General features: G+C 40.7%; 1 protein-coding gene across 1 annotated transcript in view; it reads right to left on the bottom strand.

Annotated features, from left to right (window-relative positions):
- Positions 1-915: 915 nt before the first annotated feature.
- The window catches only part of LOC136395099 (protein POLR1D), a 58335-nt gene continuing 39837 nt past the window's right edge, over positions 916-19413 (bottom strand). The window contains exons 2-3 of the mRNA XM_066369258.1: positions 17009-17083; positions 916-1958 (exon numbers count right to left, since the gene is read on the bottom strand). Coding sequence (XP_066225355.1) covers positions 1691-1958; positions 17009-17083 — 343 coding nt within the window. The 3' untranslated portion in view covers positions 916-1690. The remainder of the gene's footprint in view (positions 1959-17008; positions 17084-19413) is intronic.

The following is a 19413-nucleotide window of genomic DNA, read 5'->3' as shown; positions in this document are numbered from 1 at the left end:
AGGCTCCATTAGAGCAAAGTTGGTCAGGATGCTGAGGATGGCTCCATGGCCTCCACCTCAGGCGCTAGAATGGCCCCGGCTGCAGCAGAGCAATTTCCCAGATGGGCCGAGCATTGATCCCTGGAGGGCATGCTGGGTGGATCCCGGTCAGGCGCATGTGGTCTGTCTGTCTGCATCCCTGCTGCTTCTCACTTTGAAAAAAAAAAAAATTAAATAAAAATTTTAAAGTAAAAATTATTTGTAGAGCACTCATCCTTTAACAAATTATTCAATTTTATTTTACTTAATTATAATAAGAATTTAAAAAAACCCGTCACGACTCTACTTCTGAAAAATATTTAAATACAAAACATTTCAAACTTAGTGTAAATAATATAGGCTAATGCACAACTAGATTTAGATAAAGTCAAATGAACTAAGTATTTCCTTTTGTGTGTTCGAGAGTGACAGATGAGACTCGGTCTTGGATGAGAAAAAGGGTGGATGAGTGAGAACGCACATGTTTGTCACTCCTGGGCTTTTAGCTCAGAGCAGAATGAGGGTGAGGCAGAGCAGTTTGGTGGGGGGGGGGGGGGGGGGGGGAGGGGAGCAAGACAGTCTATTCTGGTTTCTCTATAAACATCACAAAGTGAACTTTTCTAAGGTGCTCCTCTCTAGCTTTTAGAAAGGGCTTTCTTGTCTGCCAGTAAGCAGGGAGCAGGGCTGTGGCAGAGCGATTATCTGGGAACTGCCAGGCATAAGCTCAACCACTTTGGAAAGCTGGGGGGGAGGGGACTCACAGGGAGACAAATTCTTCTTCCTTTTGTAGACAAGGAAGGATGGTGCTTGCTGACATTTTCCTGAGTATAAAAGGAATAATACAGATTTGAAGGTTTGTATGTTAAAACAGTCACACTGATATTGAAAACAACAAAAGGCATTGTAAACAGATTTTTATTTAAAATTAACAATTTTGAAACAACTATATGCTAAGAGTGGTTATCACAGGTCTTTAGCTAAATAAGACATAGCATTAAAATAATTATATCCATTTTAACTTTTAAGAGTTCTTTTTAAAGCACCACTTAAAACTTACATATTCAAAAAAATTAAACATAGAAAAACTTCTTTCTCGGGAATGAGTGTAAGAATGCGCTTTGCTTACTGACATGGGGCACTAATTTCAAAGCCATTCTGAGTTTCTTACATTGTTCCTTGCTAAATATCTAGCCCTTGGAAGGCTATAGCTTTTCTTAAATATGATTTCTAAATTTTAAATTTGTCACCCCAAAAGGTAAAGTATAGGATTTCTCATTTTTTGAGAAATTCTAAGAAATGATCAAAATTGCAGCACACCCAAAAAGCTGAAACTAGTTTTAACAATCTGAAAACCTTTATGTTCTAGATTTATTTTGAAGCCAACTTCTAAACGAGATAAAACAGAAACAATACATATGTATACTACACTGCTGAAGTAGCTTACACTTGCCAAGGCATCTTCAAAGCAAGACCCTTTGTACTAAATGCCTTGAAGAGCATCTAGGCCATTTCCTGCTTGTGGCAACAACAAAGGACCTACTGTAAAAACTGCTCTTAGGTGTCTGCTCTGCCGGCTCAAGGCACATCCTCAATAACCCTCTCTGCACACCCGTCTCCCATGCGTAATGGTATTCATGGCTGGGGGACAGTCTGGCTTATTCTCGTGCCTGCCTCATCGCTTGTCTGACCGCTTCTCATATTTGTCCCGTCTGCTCTGCTTTCTCGGCGGGGAGCAAGCCGCTGTTCCTTGGGCTGGGAAGCTGTGCTCGTAAGGGTGGGCTCTTTGCTTCCTCCGGCTTTCTTCTTTCTGGTTCTGGCTCTTCGCAGGTTCCTTATCGCCCTCTTTTTGTTCATGGTCTTGCTCTTTATGGGAGGGGAGTGTGTTCTTAATTGTGTTAATAAGAAATCTTTTATTGGTGCCAGCAAGAGGACACTTCATCCTGGTGATGAGGGGAAAGAAAACAATCACAGATCAGAGAGTGACTGCACAGCTGAGTCCACAAGCATGGATGGCTGCCACCAAAGCCTCTCCATCCACAGAAGCAAGTTGCTGAACCCAGTCAGCTTTCCTTGCATGCCACCTAGTGTAAACTCTGAGTACAAGGGGGAAAGCAAGATCTGAGGCTTCCTGCGGCCTACTAGCAGGTCCTCATCTCAACACTTCCGCTCTTTCTTCCTCATTGGGACTAACTTCTCTACTGCTTTGCATGTACCGTATTGACTGCAATGCAAAATAAGAAAATCATTTAATATTTTCTCCTTAAACAATAAACAACTGATTTGACTACAACCTGCATTTTGAATGAAATATGTTTTGGCTTGCTTTTAATTACCAATTGGTAAAAATGAGTTCATTTCTAAGAAATAAAAAAGTATAACCTACTATTTATTGGAGCTAAACGATCTACTCTAGAAATAAAAATTGTCTAAAGAATCTATGAAAACACAGTAATCACCTTTTACCTTTTATTTTTATTTTTTTGTGACAGAGTCAGAGAGACAGAGGGACAGGTAGGGACAGACAGAAAGGAAAGGAGAGAGAGATGAGAAGCATCATTCTTCGTTGCGGCACCTTAGTTGTTCATTGATTGCTTTGTCATATGTGCCTTGACTGTGGGGCTACAGCAGACTGAGTGACCCCTTGCTTGAGCCAGCGACCTTGGGTTCAAGCTGGTGAGTCTTGCTTAAACCAGATGAGCCTGCGCTCAAGCTGGCAACCTCAGGGTTTCAAACTTGGGTCCTCTGCATCCCAGTCCGATGCTCTATCCACTGCACCACCACCTCATCAGGCTAATCACCTTTTACTTTTTAAATACCTCTTCTACTTCCTATTTTGGGACTGCAGTCTGTGCTCTGTTGGGGAGCACTGTACACTTGCCCACCCTCTGGGTGCATTTCTGGGCTGTGTTTATTTGAGTAGCTTCAGGATTCAAGGTTATCCAGGAGGGAGGATATAACTAATTAAACTGTTAATTAACATGTTGAGTTACACTTATATACCATGATATTTATTTTTCAGGTGTAGCAAGCCTATCATTTTGGAAATGAAAACCCCACAGATATGAAAACTTGTACATTTCTCCTGCTTGAGCCATCTGCCATATGATGAGCTAATTTTAGGTGGGGGCTGATCCCCAACATTAGGCTGGCTGGTATTGAACAAGATGCATGTAGGACTCTATAATCTCCATCTCTATATCAAACTTTGATTCCAAGAAAATCCCACATAATACTTCCAAATCAGCCCACCAACACCCCACTGTAATAATTTTGTATCTGTTACCGTGTAAGTGAAATACAAGCAGTCTTCAGCTTGAGTGTCACCTATGTGGAGGAGACCACCTTAGGCAACCAGAATGGCATTGAGTCTAGAAGTAAAGGCAGAAGAAAAAGAAAAGTCTCCTGCTGCAAATAAGCAGCTCTGAGTGTGCGCAGACAGAGAAAACACCTAAGAGCCAGCGATGGTGCATACACCGAGCTTGCTGGGCGCGGCTCATACTCAGGCCAGGAAAGGTGGCAGGGGAATGAACTAGGGCAGAATGAGCCAGAAAGGAATGTAGAGAGAGGACAGTGGAGTACAGTAGAAGCAGTGGGAACATTTAGAGGTAGTGATGGCACTACAGTTTTTTGGGGGAGGGTTAGCACTGGAGTTTAGAAGTCACAGTGAATGAGATGAGGAGCAAAGAGGAAAGGTGGTAACAAAGTCTGCAAGTGCTGGGGGGAGAAAACTACCAGCTCCTTGTGGCCCTGTAGGGCTTCACTGAGCCTCCAGGAAACGCACTCCACCATGCTACCTGAGTCATAACAAGGCAAAGTGATTTATTCCTCCTGGAGGTCGGAATAAGTGATTTATTCCACCTCAGTGTCAGGTGCCCTGTGCAACAAGAGTGTGATGAGAAGGCAGGCCAAGCTCTTACTGCAGTGGCTTCATAGGGCATCACTGAGTCCAGGTACTGCTTTGGTGAAGAAACTTAAACCACTGCCAACTCTGAGCAAAAGATTCAGAAGAACATGACACACCAGTGTCAAAAAGCAGCGCAGCACTGCTAGCCTACAGGAAACACTATCCTTTCATGTGAAACACAAAACATAAGAGCCCCTCCTTGTCAACTGTGGCTCATTTTTATGAACAAATGGGCCACATACATATTTTGGATATCAAAGGCTAGGAACAGTGGAGAAAATGCCCACCTACAGAAGAATCCTGGGGTGTTTTCATTGGACTGGGCCATCTCAGTGCTAGTAAAACTAGTCATTTCTTCTCTGGATTAAACAAATGAGGAAAAATAATTATAGCCAATGGGACAATAATCCAGGATTTTAAAGCAAAGCCTTTGTAACTCCTGGTGAATTCTACTATATTTTGCTATCTTCAGTGTGAGGTCACCTTTAACACCCCTTGATTAGCCGAGATGAACAAAGCTCTTGTTCCATTAGAGAACAGCAGAGTTAATGGAGAGAGCGAGGGCTCTCAGAGAACACGCTTCCTTCTCTCAACAAAGTGACCAAAAGAGCTAGCTACTCAGGGAATGCATTTTCCAGAATATCCACAAGCAAACTGGCATTTGCATCTCTTTTTAATACCAAAGGTGGCATTTTTAATGTTGGTTATGCCTAGCACACCATCCAAGGTGAAAACTCAAGGATGACTTAGAACTGAATTGCTTGAAGGCAGGAGTGGGAAGGCTTCGAGTGACTTCTCTCAAACATGCCAGGGCACATTTTAGAAATGATGTCAAGTGCTCATTTTAACTCTGTTAACAAATAAGGCAAGGCAATCAGATAAGGGGGTAGTTGCAAGCAAATGTGAAGGTACATGTAGTAAATAATTCGGTATAATCATAAAATCGGCACTAAATATATTAAAATATAAAGAGAGTAACACCAATACTGATGTTTCAGGAAATCCACTGGGAGAGAGCTGCTTTGGACTTAATGTGGCAATTAATTCTGCTGAATCTCACAGCTAGCTATTTTATTGCTATAGACTCATACAACACGGAATATTGGCCGAGCACACCTTTCCTGGAATCATACTATCAGACTGAATGTGGGACACCTTATATTATCTTCCTGTTGGGGATAATAGTAGATCAAATGAGAACATGTCAAGTGCTTGGAATAATCCCTGTTATTAACTAGCACTTAGTAAATGCTAGCTTTGGTGCATAGCCCACCTTTTCTACTTAATTAGCTGTCTGACCATTGGCAAGTTACTTCGCTCCTCTGTAAATCAGTTTTCCCTATTTGTAAATGGGAGTCAGAAACATTTCCCTTGTAAAGCTATTGTGAGGATTCAATGCGATAATGCACAAAGCACTTAGCACAGTGCCTGGCATACAGCAAACTTTCAATACATGTTACCAACGGATCCATAACTTCTTAACCACAATTCCAAAATTTAAAAACCTCTGGAAATCAAGTCCTTTTTATGACATCACAACTCATTTGGCAGCATAATCTGACTTAAATTCACACCAAGGTATTTATATATCTAGTCTTTGTCCCATTTAGGACAGGTACTCATATGTTTTGCTGAAGAAATGACAATGTGTTGAGCAAGTGCCACCAGGGACACCTGTGGTACATCCCACATGCGCCTTTCCAAAGTGGGAAATTTATACCTAAATTTAGAAGGTAATCTGGACCCAAGGGTTTTAAACAAGGAACTACAGTCTTATATTATTATTATTCACTTTCTATTCCTGAAAAAGAATATACATATCATTATCAAATAAGTTAATATACTAGGAATTTTCCCACGATGGCAACTCAAGAGAACATCCCAGTTTCCAATCACCTGGGATAGCCCTGGCCAGTTGGCTCAGTGGTAGAGTATCAGCCTGACATGTGGATGTCCCAGGTTTGATTCCCAGTCAAGGCACACAGGAGAAGCAACTATCTTCTCCACCTCTCCCTCTCGCTCTTTTCTCTCTCTCTTCTCCTCCCGCAGCCATGGCTCAGTTGGAGCAAGTTGGTCCCAGGTGCTGAGGACGGCTCCATGGCCTCTCCTTGGGTGCTAAAATAGCTCAGTTGCCTAGCAATGGAGCAACGCCCCAGATGGGCAGAGCATCACCCCATAGGGGCTTGCTAGGTGGATCCCAGTTGGGGCGCATGCAGGAGTCTGTCTCTCTGACTCCCCGCTTCTCACTTAAGAAAAATTAAAAAAAAATAAAAATAGTATCACTTGGGATAATAAACTAATCAAAAAAAGTATTATATCTGATGTTTCCCAATAAATACCAAAACCAAAAAACATCTGAGCTATCAAGAAAAAGTTAGATATTTTACAGAAATTTTCATAAAAATAGTTAAAATTTTAAAGTTTCAGTATTTAGAAGGATTAGACTTCGATATCTGCAGTTTCCCTTCTAAGCTATCTCAATTCTCCATAGAGATCAGGGTCCATAGGAAATAGGTGATTAAAATTTGCATTTCCTAATATTCTGTAAAATGTTCACAGATGGTCCTCAGATATAAAACTAAAGGTTGACATAAGCAGGTGGTCTCCATGATCTCTTCCCAATTAAAAATCCTCTGCTTGTGTTCTTTATGTTTATCCTTCAGAAAATTACCATATTTCCACATGTATAAGACGCAACTTAATTTGCTGTGGCAACTTGAGATGCTGTGGCAAGCCAACATTAGAAGAGCATCTGGCATCAATGAGTATCTAACTCAACTGTTTCACAGCCTTTTTCATACCAGCACTACGGTGAAACCCTGAGCCCTGCAGTAAGGGCACACAGGTCATGGCCACTCAATGTGTCTGCTCTGTCTATGTCACTGGCTGTGCCCAAAGGTGTGCTGGTGTGGGGGACTCAGAGAGGCCACAGGACAGGATGGCCACTTTCCTCTCTGTAGCTCTGACTTGCACAACGTCAACTTTCTCACCCTGCTAATTATTTTTATTTTTGGTTTTAGAAAGTTATACTAGCTTGTGTGGAAACAGGTGCTAACAATATAAATTCATGTAAAAAAATATAATAAGAGGCTAAAACTGCTCTAGAAAGTACTCCTGACAACACCGTCAAACTGAAGACCCAGCAGTCTATCTACGTTAAACTTTAAATGTAAAGCCATCCTTTCACTTTCTTTTCTTAAATTTATATATTAGAGTGACACTGGTTAGTAAAAGTACAGGTGCACAATTCTATAGCACACCATCTGAACACTGTACTGTGTGCTCACCCCATCCCATCACTTCAGAGCTGTCAGTCGAGAAGCTGTACCAAAGGGCTCTGTATGTCCTGGCAGAGGTGGCATTCCAGAGACTGCATTAAGCAGACTAAGATTAATTGAGGTTAGGCAGGACTGTAGGCTTTTTAATGTATTTCCCCCAAGTATAAGACGTACCTTAATATTGGTGCCTGAAATTTGAAAAAAAAAGCATTACATAAATTAAGTTTTATTCATCATAAAATTCATACAACTCCTCATCACTGTCAAAACACATCCATTAGCTTGTCCTCATCTGTGTCTCATGATGAATCACTGTCTTCATATATTGCCTCGTCCTCAGTTCCATCTATGGCATTTGAAATGCCACACTTCTTAAATGACTTGACAATGATCTCAATCTTAGTATTATTCCAGGGTCTTTTCACCCAGGCACAAACTTCTCCTATAGTTGGTTTCTTCACTCTTTCTGCTGATGTCAAATTATCCTCAGAAGACTTCATCCATTGATTCTATTCGTCTCTCATGGCAGCTTTGAAGGGTTTGTTAATGCTGACATCAAATGGTTGGAGCTGGGATGTCAAGCCTTCAGGTATGACAGCAAGTTTTGTTTTATGCTCTGCAGCAATCTTATTTGTGTTTTTTGTTATGTGTGCTCTGAACTAATCAAGCACCAATAGGACAGGTTGGTGTAAGAGCCCACCCGGTCTCCTTCTTCAAACTTTCTCAAACCAGATCTTCATCCCATCCTGTTCCAACCAACCCTTGTCAGGAATGTGGACAATCACTCCTCAAGGAATGTCTTCTTTTGGCATTGCTTTGCATTTGATAATCAGCATAGGAGGCAGCTCGCTTCCATCAGCACAACAAACTAGAACAACTGTATAATGACTTTTTTATGTCCACTTGTCTTCACAGTTACAGTTTTCATTCCTTTCTTATCAACAGTTCTGTCACTTGGGACATCACACTGAAGAGGGAATTTGTCCATATTTGCAATCTGTCCCAACTCAAACTGATGTGTCTTCCGACATTGAATGACAAAACAATGAAATTCAAGGACCTTCAGCTCATAGCTTTCAGGCACCTTTTGAACAAGTCTGGTGTGTGTACACGTGCCTAGTCCATTCTGTTTCATGAACCTGAAGCACCGATTGTGTCCTCCTTTGAAATCAGTAACTTCTTTTTTTGTACTTTTATTATTTTTTTTTGTATTTTTCTGAAGCTGGAAACGGGGAGAGACAGTCAGACAGACTCCCGCATGCACCCGACCGGGATCCACCCGGCACGCCCACCAGGGGCGATGCTCTGCCCACCAGGGGGCAATGCTCTGCCCCTCCGAGGCGTTACTCTGCCGCGACCAGAGCCACTCTAGCGCCTGGGGCAGAGGCCAAGGAGCCATCCCCAGCGCCCGGGCCATCTTTGCTCCAATGGAGCCTTGGCTGCGTGAGCGGAAAAGAGAGACAGAGAGGAAGGGGGGGGAGGTGGAGAAGCAAATGGGCACTTCTCCTATGTGCCCTGGCTGGGAATCGAACCCGGGTCCCCCCGCATGCCAGGCCGACGCTCTACCGCTGAGCCAACCGGCCAGGGCCAGTAACTTTTTTTCATCAACAATTCTTCTTGCCTCATGCTGAACCAATCTTTGTGGACACAGGAATTCCAAATGCCCTTTGCTCTTCAATCCATATCTTCAATTCCCTCTTTAAATCAGGCCATTTTGCTGACTTACCTCTCATGGCCTCATTCTGCCACGGCGTTTTCAAGTAGAGTTTCTTCTTTCATAGTTTTTATTGATTTCTCAGTTGGAGGAGGACCGAACTTACATTCAGCAGCATGATTTCCATTCAATTTTGCAAAGTGGATGACTTTTAACTTGAATTCAGCACTGTATGAAAATCTTTTCTGAGCCATTTCTGGGTAGAACATGGCAAAACGTAACCTATCGTAATATACAGGTAACCAGTGCGAAACAGTGAGTGCAAAGACAACAAGTACGAAAAAGCAGAAAATTCAAGTAAAAAAAAAAATCTAAAACTACTGTATAAGATGAACCCAGTTTTTTAGACCCCAAATTTTCCAAAAAAGGGTGCATCTTATACTTGGGGAAATACAATATTTATTTATTTGTTTTTGGATTAGGAACACTGTGAAATATAATTTGCAAAAATAAGGCATTTTTTTCCTGCAGTTATCATACTCGACTCGTGAAAACCAGTAAACAAATGTAATTTTTTTCAGATTTTAATACTTTTGTCTCTCTATTGCTGAAGGATGGAATTGCCACTTTGGGTTTCTAAAATAGTCCCATGGATATGACCCATCCAGTAGAGACTCATGATCACCAGCCAATAAAAATAACAATGGGGATGCTAACTGACACTTATAAAGAAATCACCCTGTGCTACTACTTTACCAATGTCACCTCATTTCATCTCTCCAACTGCAGGGAGTCTGATTCTGGAGCTCAGCCTCCCAGCACTACCCTAGAAGAGAACAGAGGAGTGGAGGAAAGACACGCTGCAGTCTAATCAGATGGCCGATTACAGAGTGGTCAGGGAAAGAAACTGTAGGTGAGCCTGTCCGGGTGGTGGTGCAGTGGATAGAGCATCAGAATTGGATGTAGAGGACCCAGGTTCAAGGCCCTGAGGTCGCCAGCTTGAGCGCAAGCTCCTCTGGTTTGAGCAAGGCTCACCAGCTTGAGCCCAAGGTCGCTGGCTCAAGCAAGGGGTCACTCGGTCTGCTGTAGCCCCCAGGTCAAGGCACATATGAGAAATCAGTCAATGAACAACTAAGGAGCCGCAACGAAGAATTGATGTTTCTCATCTCTCTCCCTTCCTGTCTGTCCCTATCTGTCTCTCTCTCTGACTCTCTGTCTCCCCACAAGAAAAAAAAAAAAAGAAACTGTAGGTAAAAGGCCTATCAGTACACATGCGGCCGAGGCTTTTCTGTCCACACAGGTACCAAGAAGCAGATCGGTACAGTGTCAAGTCGGCTAATGACAGCTGACTACTCACAAGCGCCACAACAACAAAGGCAGTGAGTGAGCTCCTCAAACACACTTGAATTGACTTTGATATTTGGGTATTACAACAGGCAGTGGGAAATTATGGTTATTTTTATGGTCAGGGAAATAGAGGCCCTGGGATCATGAAGCTAGATTCCAGGCAATGCACCTCAATTCATCACTTTATTTTAGAGCCAAACCCACCCCTACACCAGCATACAGCATTTTATCTTCCATTCTGTACACATATCTGGGCACTCTCATGGATGTAAGTTTAAAACAACCCCCAAAGAAACAATTACAACTATGCTTTCAACACACCAGAAGGCTGTGGTTGATCGCAACTGACTGTTGTTTAATGCTGCCATAACCACCCTCGGGGCTCCAGTTTACAATCTGGCAGTTGAATGCCTCTGTGTGGCCACATGAGAAATTCTTTTATACTGTTATGATCCCTCATTATTAAACTTTAGTTCTTAATTTCTGTGCATACAACAAACAGTCCTGAGGCCCACGGATAAGTTTTTCAATGCACTCTGTGTATAACACTACACCTAACAGTAATAAAAACTAGTTGACATAGATGCACATAGCTACAATATTTATTTTATAAATCTGAAAATCTTTCATATTTAAGGCATTGTGCTAGGTCCTGAAGCAAAGATAAATACCATCCTGTCCCTGTTTTTCTGCTTGTTAGGGGACTGTCAAGAAGAAAGAAACTATGGGAAGACGAAGTTCAGAAGCAGATCTGTAAACAGTGGTGTGCTGGGACAGATGACAGGCTACATTCATGGCCTCTTCTCCCTTAGCAGCACAAAGCATTTACACAGCTATCTGATCCAGTGGACGCACATCTGGGCCCTCTGATGCAACTTCAGGACTGGATCTGAAAGGAATATGGGAAGCAGGGGCAGGAAGCACTGGTAGTGTTTTGATGTTAACACAATAATAAGCTTGAGACAAGGAAGTGAAGTTCTAGTCCCATCAGCAGTCGGCTGGCTGGGTTCTAGGAAACCTCTCTGGGCCCCATGTTCTTAAACTATAAAGTAAAACCTTTGGATCTCTGTGGCCCTGAAATAACTGCCAGGAGCCTCCTCTATGCGTTACTCTGAAGTTCAAGCCCTTTCTCCTTCTAGCTGCTGCACTGGGCTCACTGGCTCCCTTGTTCCTTTCCACAAGTAGATGAACAACCTGAAGGCCAGCAGAGTGCCTTCTTTACTGTTGCCTGCGCTTGCCCTCTTCACACACCTACTGCTGCTCCATGAACATTCAATTGTGTAAAAAAGCACAAGCCTGGAGAAGGACCTGGGAAACTATGTGCTTTCCAATAATCAAAAGCTGATGACATAAAATAGAACAATGTAATGGTCCCCTTTATCACCAGATTGACCCCATGACAAAACAGAAAAGCACCCCTAAATGTCATTTCCCTTAAAACAACTAGGCAAAGAAAACTGAAGAATCATTTTCTGTCAGATTAGATCTTTGGAACTTTTTGTACCAAAAGATAAGCTTTTCCAAGCATATAAGGACTGAAGTTCCATAGGTACGAGACTCAAAAATTATACTGGATCACAGACAAGCTGAAGTGAATGTGCCCAGAATAAAAACAGCTTTGTAGACAATGAAGCTGAGCACATTTCTGAAATTTGTGCTTATAAATTCCTTTATGTCCACTCAAAAGAAGTCAGAGGGGCCAATATTTCAGCTTCTCCAAGGCCTCTGTCAAGAATACTTCTGAAGAGATTCTTTTGATGAAATACATTCAAGTATAGAGCACCAAATGGTCTTTTTCTTATAAAAATGGCATCATGCTTGCAAAATTTTTCTTTAGTTCAGCAATTTCTTTCTGGTAACAACTCAACTACCTCACTAAGATCATTTAATGAAATATCTAAAAGGAAAAGCAATGCCACACTCACTCCAGTTCTAGTTTAAATTTTAAAGCAAATATAAGTCTTCTAGATGCTTAGTAAAACAGACCCACACTAGTAAGCAATAAACGTTTTGATCATCCATAAAGTTCTGCAGTGAAGTCCCTCCTTCTACGCCCAACTCCTGGCAAATATGACCTGCTCAGGTTTTTCTAAAGTGTCACATAAATGGAGTCTGTGTGATGTTCTGTGTCTGGCTCCCTTAGCTCAATGCTTCTGAGATCTGTCCATGCAGTGAGTATCAATAGTTCTTTTCCTTTCTATTACTGAATAATACTGAGTGAATGGCTATAACCACAATTTGTTTATCTAATTATCAACCAATGAACATTTGGTTTATTTACACTTTTGAGCTATCATGAATAAAGTTGCTATAAACATTGCTGTACAGCTTTTTACGTGGACGTAAGTTTTCAATTCTCTGGTAAATGGTTGGAAGAATTCTGTATGTACATAAGAAGCTGTCAACTGTTTTCCAAAGTGGTTATACAATTTCACTTTTCCATCAAATACTTTTTCCACATTCTTTCCTTTATCTGGTACTAGAAGCTTTCTTATTTTTTATTTAGTCATTTTAATGTCCGTGTTGTGGTAGCTGTAACTAATGATTTAAGTTATCTTTTCTTATGCTTATTGGCCAATCTTAAATCATTTTTGATGAAGTATTTACTCAAATGTTTTGTCCATTTTAAATTACATTGTCTCCTACTGACTTAAGAATTACACTATACTTTTACTACCATTTTATTATTCATACTTTTTATCTTACTCTTTCTTCCTAAGTCTCTTTAACATTTCGTTTCTTTTTTCTGTGACAGAGACAGAGACAGACAGAGGGACAGAGAGACAGGAAGGGAGAGAGATGAGAAGCATCCGTTCTTTGTTGCAGCACTTTAGTTGTTCAATGATTGCTTTCTCATATGTGCCTTGACTGAGGGGCTACAGCAGACCGAGTGACCCCTTGCTCAATCCAGCGACCTTGGGCTCAAGCTGGTGAGCCTTGCTCAAACCAGATGAGCCCGCGCTCAAGCTGGCGACTTCAGGGTTTTGAATCTGGGTCCTCCGTGTACGAGTCTGACACTCTATCCACTGAGCCACTGCCTGGTTTGATTCTTTAACATTTCTTGGCACCCTGGTTTTGTGGTGATGAATACTTTTGCTTTTCTTATTGGGAAGCATTTCATCTCTCTTTTGACTCTGAATGATAGCCTTTGCTGGGTAAAATAATCTTGGTTGTAGGTCCTTTCTTATTGCTTTTCATGCTAGTCCCTTCTGGCCTGCAAAGTTTCTGTTAAAAAGGTAGAAGTTAGGTAGGTGACAGTCTTATGGGAGCTCTCTTGTACTAACTGCTTATCTCTTGCTACTTTTAAGGTTCTTTTTTTTTAAAGATTTTATTTATTGATTTTAGAAAGAGGCAGAAAGGTGAGGGGAGGGAAGCAGGAAGCATCAACTCATAGTTGGCTTCTTGTATGTGCCTTGCCCAGGGAAGACTTGGTTTTCAAACCAGTGACCTCAATATTCTAGGTCGATGCTTTATCCACTGTGCCAACATGGATCAGGTTAAGATTCTCTCTGTCTTTAACCTTTGACATTTTAATTATGATGTATCTTGGTATGAGCCTCCTTGGGTTCATCTTGTTTGAGATATTCTGTGCTTCCTGGACTTGTATGTCTATTTCCTTCACCAGGTTAGGGAAGTTTTATGTCACTTTTTTTTTTTTTTACAGAGATAGAGAGTCAGAGAGAGGGATAGATAGGGACAGACAGACAGAAACGAAGAGAGATGAGAAGTATCAATCATTAGTTTTTTGTTGCTACACCTTAGTTGTTCATTGATTGCTTTCTCATATGTGCCTTGACCATGGGCCTTCAGCAGACCGAGTAACCTCTTGCTGGAGCCAGCGACCTTGGGTCCAAGCTGGTGAGCTTTGCTCAAAACAAATGAGCCCATGCTCAAGCTGGCGACCTCGGGGTCTTGAACTTGGGTCCTCCACATCCCAGTCTGATGCTCTATCCACTGCGCTACTGCCTGGTCAGGCCTTTTTTTTTTTTTAATCAAACATAACCCTTTATTTTTTTTAATTAATGTTAATTTATTGTGTTTACATAGATTCTAGTGCTGCCCCGAATGCATCCTCTGTCATTATTTCTTCAAAGAGGTTTTCAATCCCTTGCTCTCTCTCTCTTCTCCTTCTGGATGTTGGTATGCTTGGTGTTGTGCCAGAGGCCCCTTAAACTATCCTCATTTTTTAAAATTCTTTTTTCTTTTGGCTGTTCTGGTTGGTGTTTGGTGTTTTCTGCTTCCTTATCATCCAAATCACTGATTTGATTCTCTGCTTCATATATGCTACTATTTATTCCCTATAATGTAGTCTTCATTTTAGTGTATTCTTCAAATGACTGGTTCGGGTTTTTTTGGTTTTGTTTTCTATCTCCATTTTTATGTTTCTTATGTCTTTATGAAAGTTCTCACTGAGCTCATCTACTCTTTCCCTATGTTCATTGAGCATCCTTAGAACCAGTGTTAACTCTGTATCTGGTAGATTGTTTATCTCTTTTTCTAGAGTTTTCTCCTATTCTTTCATTTGGGGTATGTTTCTTTGTCTTTTCATTTTGGCTATCTCCCTGTGTTTGTTTCTATGTATTAAGTAGATCTGCTATGTCTCCTAGTCTTCGTAAAGGGTCCAATGATGCAATCTCCCTGGTCACCTGAGTTGGGTGCTCCAGGTTTATCCTTTGTAGGATTGTGTTTTTTGTTGTGACACCTTAGTTGTTCATTGATTGCTTTCTCATATGTGCCCTGACCGTGGCCCTTCAGCAGACCAAGTAACCCCTTGCTCGAGCCAGCGACCTTGGGTCCAAGCTGGTGAGCTTTGCTCAAAACAGATGAGCCCGTGCTCAAGCTGGCGACCTTGGGGTCTCGAACCTGGGTCTTCTGCATCCCAGTCCGACACCTTAGTTGTCCCGTCCTGCTATATTCGAGACTTGATTGTTATTGGCACATCAATGACAAAAACTGACCCTCAAGCTGATTAGCTGTGAGAAATGACCATGATTACAGCAGAGGTACTATTGTGCAGGGGCTGACCCCATGAAGCAGAAGTCACTTTAGTGGGGCTCTGGTGCTTGCTGAGTCTGCCCTCTGGTTGTGGCATTTGTGGAGGTGGTTGGGTGGTGCTCTGGTGTGGTCTGAAGCTGACCACCAGGTGTATTACCTTTTGGGAGGGGCTGGTACAGGCCAACATCAGCCTGTGCCTGGCCCAGGGACATCTGGTATAAGCTACAAAGTGATTTGCAGAAGGTTGTTTACTTGTGCTGGGCTTGGAGGCACACGGGAGAGGCTAAGCTGGGAACCAAGGCTGGCTGCCACTACTGCTGATTTGGGGGCTGCTAATGGCTAGGCCAGCTGCTGCTTGTTTGGGGTTTGTGAACCTTTGAGACATTTTAGGGAAGTCCCCAGAACAATCCAAGACTAATCATTTTTATGGAGAAGCCACTAGAAGTGGCTTGGGGGAGCCTGCAACTTGGGTAGAGCTGGGGTCCCAGGGAATCACCAGGGCAGGGTGAGTGTGTTAGCCAAGCTGATGGAGATTCAGACTTGGAGGCTGCCTGTGACCACAGGTTCTTCGGGGGTTGGTCTCAATAAAGGAAAATGTGTTTGCCTGCACTTCTGTCTAGGAGAAAGCTGCCCCTCAAGCCTTTGACCTGAAGGTAGACAATTCAATTCCTCATTTATGTTCTTGGAACTTTTTAAGCTCCTACCCCAGTACTGGAGCTTAGAGTAAGTGAGTCCGTCAGCAAGTAAGTCCAAGCACAGGCCCTTTAGAGGAACATCTTGGATTCCAGTAGCCATCTGTCTCACTCAACCACAGTTCCTGCTAGTTTTTACCAGAAGTTAAAGTTTGGGACATCACTTCCCCAATGTAGAACTCTGGGCTGGGAAGCCTGTTGTAAGGCTAAGACCCCTACTTCCTCTTGGAGGGACCTCCACAGCAAAAATATACCCCCAGTTTCTTAATGGCCACACCATGGCTGTGGGGTCAGCCCATTCTGTTTGTCTACCTGTCCTACCAGTCTCCATGTGGCTTCTTTTGCATATATTTAGTTTTAAGGCTTCTGTTCAGTTAGTATTCAGGCAGCTTTCAATGATGATTGTTCTGTAGTTTAGCTGTAATTTTGATTAGGTTGTGGGATAAGGTGAGTTCAGCTTTTACCTACTTTGTTATCTTGACAGAAATTCTATTTTATATTCAACTTTTGAATGGCTCACAGTACAACATCACAGTAAATTTAAAATGGTAGATAAAAAATCTAAAATCAGCATATTTATTGAATGTGAATGCTATTGCTAAAGTCATGCTTAAAAAAGCAGACTTGATTCTTAGGGCTAAATTTTTCCTTTGTTTATAATACTAAATTTTAACCAGCTCTATTTTGTATAGAAACTGTAAAGGTAAACTTTAGTTCTATATAGCTGAATTGTCACAAAAACAAAAACTTACAATCAGGATTTTTTAAAGTAAAATTTAATTTACTAATGACTACACTTAAAACAGAATTGTTAAACAATGAGCACTGATGTAACACTTTCACACAGATGCCTTTAGGTACAGTAATGACTATGTATCTCTTGGGGATTTGGGAACCAAAGTGATGATAAAAACCATGACAGACAGTCTCCATATACATCCCTCAGCCCATTTCTTCATGTTATTCGAGTTCCTCAGCTTCAGCCCTCAGTGGTATTCTTCTCTTCTTCTTGCCTCAGTTGATTTCCTCTATATCCATAGTTTTATATTCCCTATATTTGCTAAAGAAGACTTTGCTCTTTAATATTTCTTTTCAGTTTTAAGATTACTCAAGTACTTACCAACCCATAGGTCCCATTGTTTCTGCTCTTGTTTTCCCACGTTTTGCCTCTTTAAGCAGTTCTTCTATTGCTTTCCTGATGGGGAAAAAAAAGACATTTGAGATGTGGTTACCCTACTCAATTCTGAAAATCAATTTATTCCATGTTTATGCCATTAGGAAAGGAACAGCTCTGAAACATAAAATTTCAAAATTGGGAGAGAAATTTTTAAAAATGGTTGATAGTTTTGAACACATAAAATTAAAAATAAACTTTTTAAATGATGGGTAAAAACACTGGAATAAAAACCACTAAAGACAAAATGATAAACTATATCCATATTTAAAATGTTCAAACGCATTGTTATTCCAAGAAATACGAATTAACCCAACAATGATGAATCTGTTTCGCTTCTTCTGTTAGTGAGACAGTAGAGAAATGGATATTCTTTTCTCTACAAATGGGGACTGAAGCTGGCATAACATTTCTAGAGGACAATGTGATAACAGGATAAGAGCCTTAGAAATAACATATACCTATTGACCTAAAATTCCACTTTATCTTGTCTTATGAAATATTCAAATAAGTATGAAAAACCATATGTACAAGGATATCATTAGAGAACTTGTTAACTGAACAAAAATAGAAACTTAAATGTTTACTTAAAAAGGCTTAGATAAATAAATCATGGCATATCCACATAGCAGAAAACTAGGCAGTCATTAAAAATGAAGATGAATACTTGGCACAAAAAGACATTCATAACATATTTAGTATGTAAAGCTAAGTTTAAAAAAATGAACTAGGGTGGGCCAAGGTAGATTTACAGTTGTGAGCACATGAAACAGTTTATTCTTGTATTAATATTTATTAATCATTGTTATTTATTACAAACTGTAAATATACTTTTGCCCATACCTATAAATAAGATGATTTAATTTTAAATTTATAGATATAGTATATATATATATATTGCATAGGAAAACATTTTAAGAGATATTATCAATATGGTATGGTGAGTCATGGGGTGATTTCTATTTTTTTTGTTTGCTTCTCTGAATTCCTATTTTTTCCTAGAGTGAACCTGTATTTTCTGTGTAATTTTCATAAAGATATATTTTTAAAAACCTTCAAACTTTTCTATCAACCATATTCTGGGACTCTACTATGTCTAAGATACTGTGCAAGGTGTTATGGGTAATAAAATAGAAAGACAATCACCCCTGACTATTACTTCTGACATAAAAATAAGAAGGTTAAGAAAAAGAGGCTTAGTGCCTGACCTGTGGTGGCCCAGTGGACAAAGCGTTGACCTGGAAATATTGAGGTCACCAGTTCGAAACCCTGGGCTTGCCTTATCAAGGCACATATGGGAGTTGATGCTTCCTGCTCCTCCCCCCACTTCTCTGTCTCTCTCCTCTCTCTCTCTCTCCTTCTCTCTCTCCTTTCTAAAATGAATAAATAAAATAAAAATAAAATGAAAAAAATTAAAAAAAAGAAAAAGAGGCTTAAGGGTGCAATATATATGTAAAAAATATATATGATTTACATATATTGTATAATAAATATATATAAAACAAATACAGACTAAGGTGGAAGTATAAATCTAATCAGAATGTTCTGAAACTGAATAACTATATATTGATTCTATATAAAAACATTTAATTACACTGTTATAGATACTTTAAATGTCTCAAATGGTATTAACATTATGTTTATAAAAATGTTATTTTATATTATTTTTATCAAAGCATGCATAGTTTAAAAAGACAAAGATTATTTAAAGACTTGTAATAAAATGCCAGCAGTCTTCTACATCACCCTTCCCCATCGACCAAAAATAAATAAATAAATAAATAAATAACCTCCAAAAACCAATTTCAGCTATTTTTTATCTGTTTCTCTTGGTTTCTTTACTTCCATATTTCTAATCATATGCTTTCAAACAATTTCACCACCTTCTTAATCTTCAACAGATATTTCTGGCTATTTTCCTGTAATTTGTACATTTTTAAAAAATAAACTCTTATTAATAATGAGATCTTTTTTTTTTTTTTTTGGTATTTTTCTGAAGTGATATGTGGGGAGGCAGAGAGACACTCCCTTATGCACCCGACCAGGATCCACCTGGCACACCAACTAGGGGGCGATGCTCTGCCCATCTGGGTAGTTGCTCTGCTGCAACCAGAGCCATTCTAGCAGCTGAGGCAGAGGCCATAGAGCCATCCTTAGCGCCCCGGCCAACTTTGCTCCAGTGGAGCCTTGGCTGCAGGAGGGGATGAGAGAAATAGAGAGAAAGGAGAGGCGGAAGGGTGGAGAAGCAGATGGGTGCTTTTTCTGTGTGCCTGACTTGGAATCAAACCCGGGACTTCCATATGCCGGGCTAATGCCCTACCACTGAGCCATCCAGCCAGGGAATAATGCAA

This window comes from Saccopteryx leptura, chromosome 2 (genome assembly GCF_036850995.1).
Source record: "Saccopteryx leptura isolate mSacLep1 chromosome 2, mSacLep1_pri_phased_curated, whole genome shotgun sequence".
NCBI classification, from domain to species: domain Eukaryota; kingdom Metazoa; phylum Chordata; class Mammalia; order Chiroptera; family Emballonuridae; genus Saccopteryx; species Saccopteryx leptura.
Note: the sequence above shows the minus strand (reverse complement) of the source record. Positions and strands in the feature narration are given on the sequence as shown.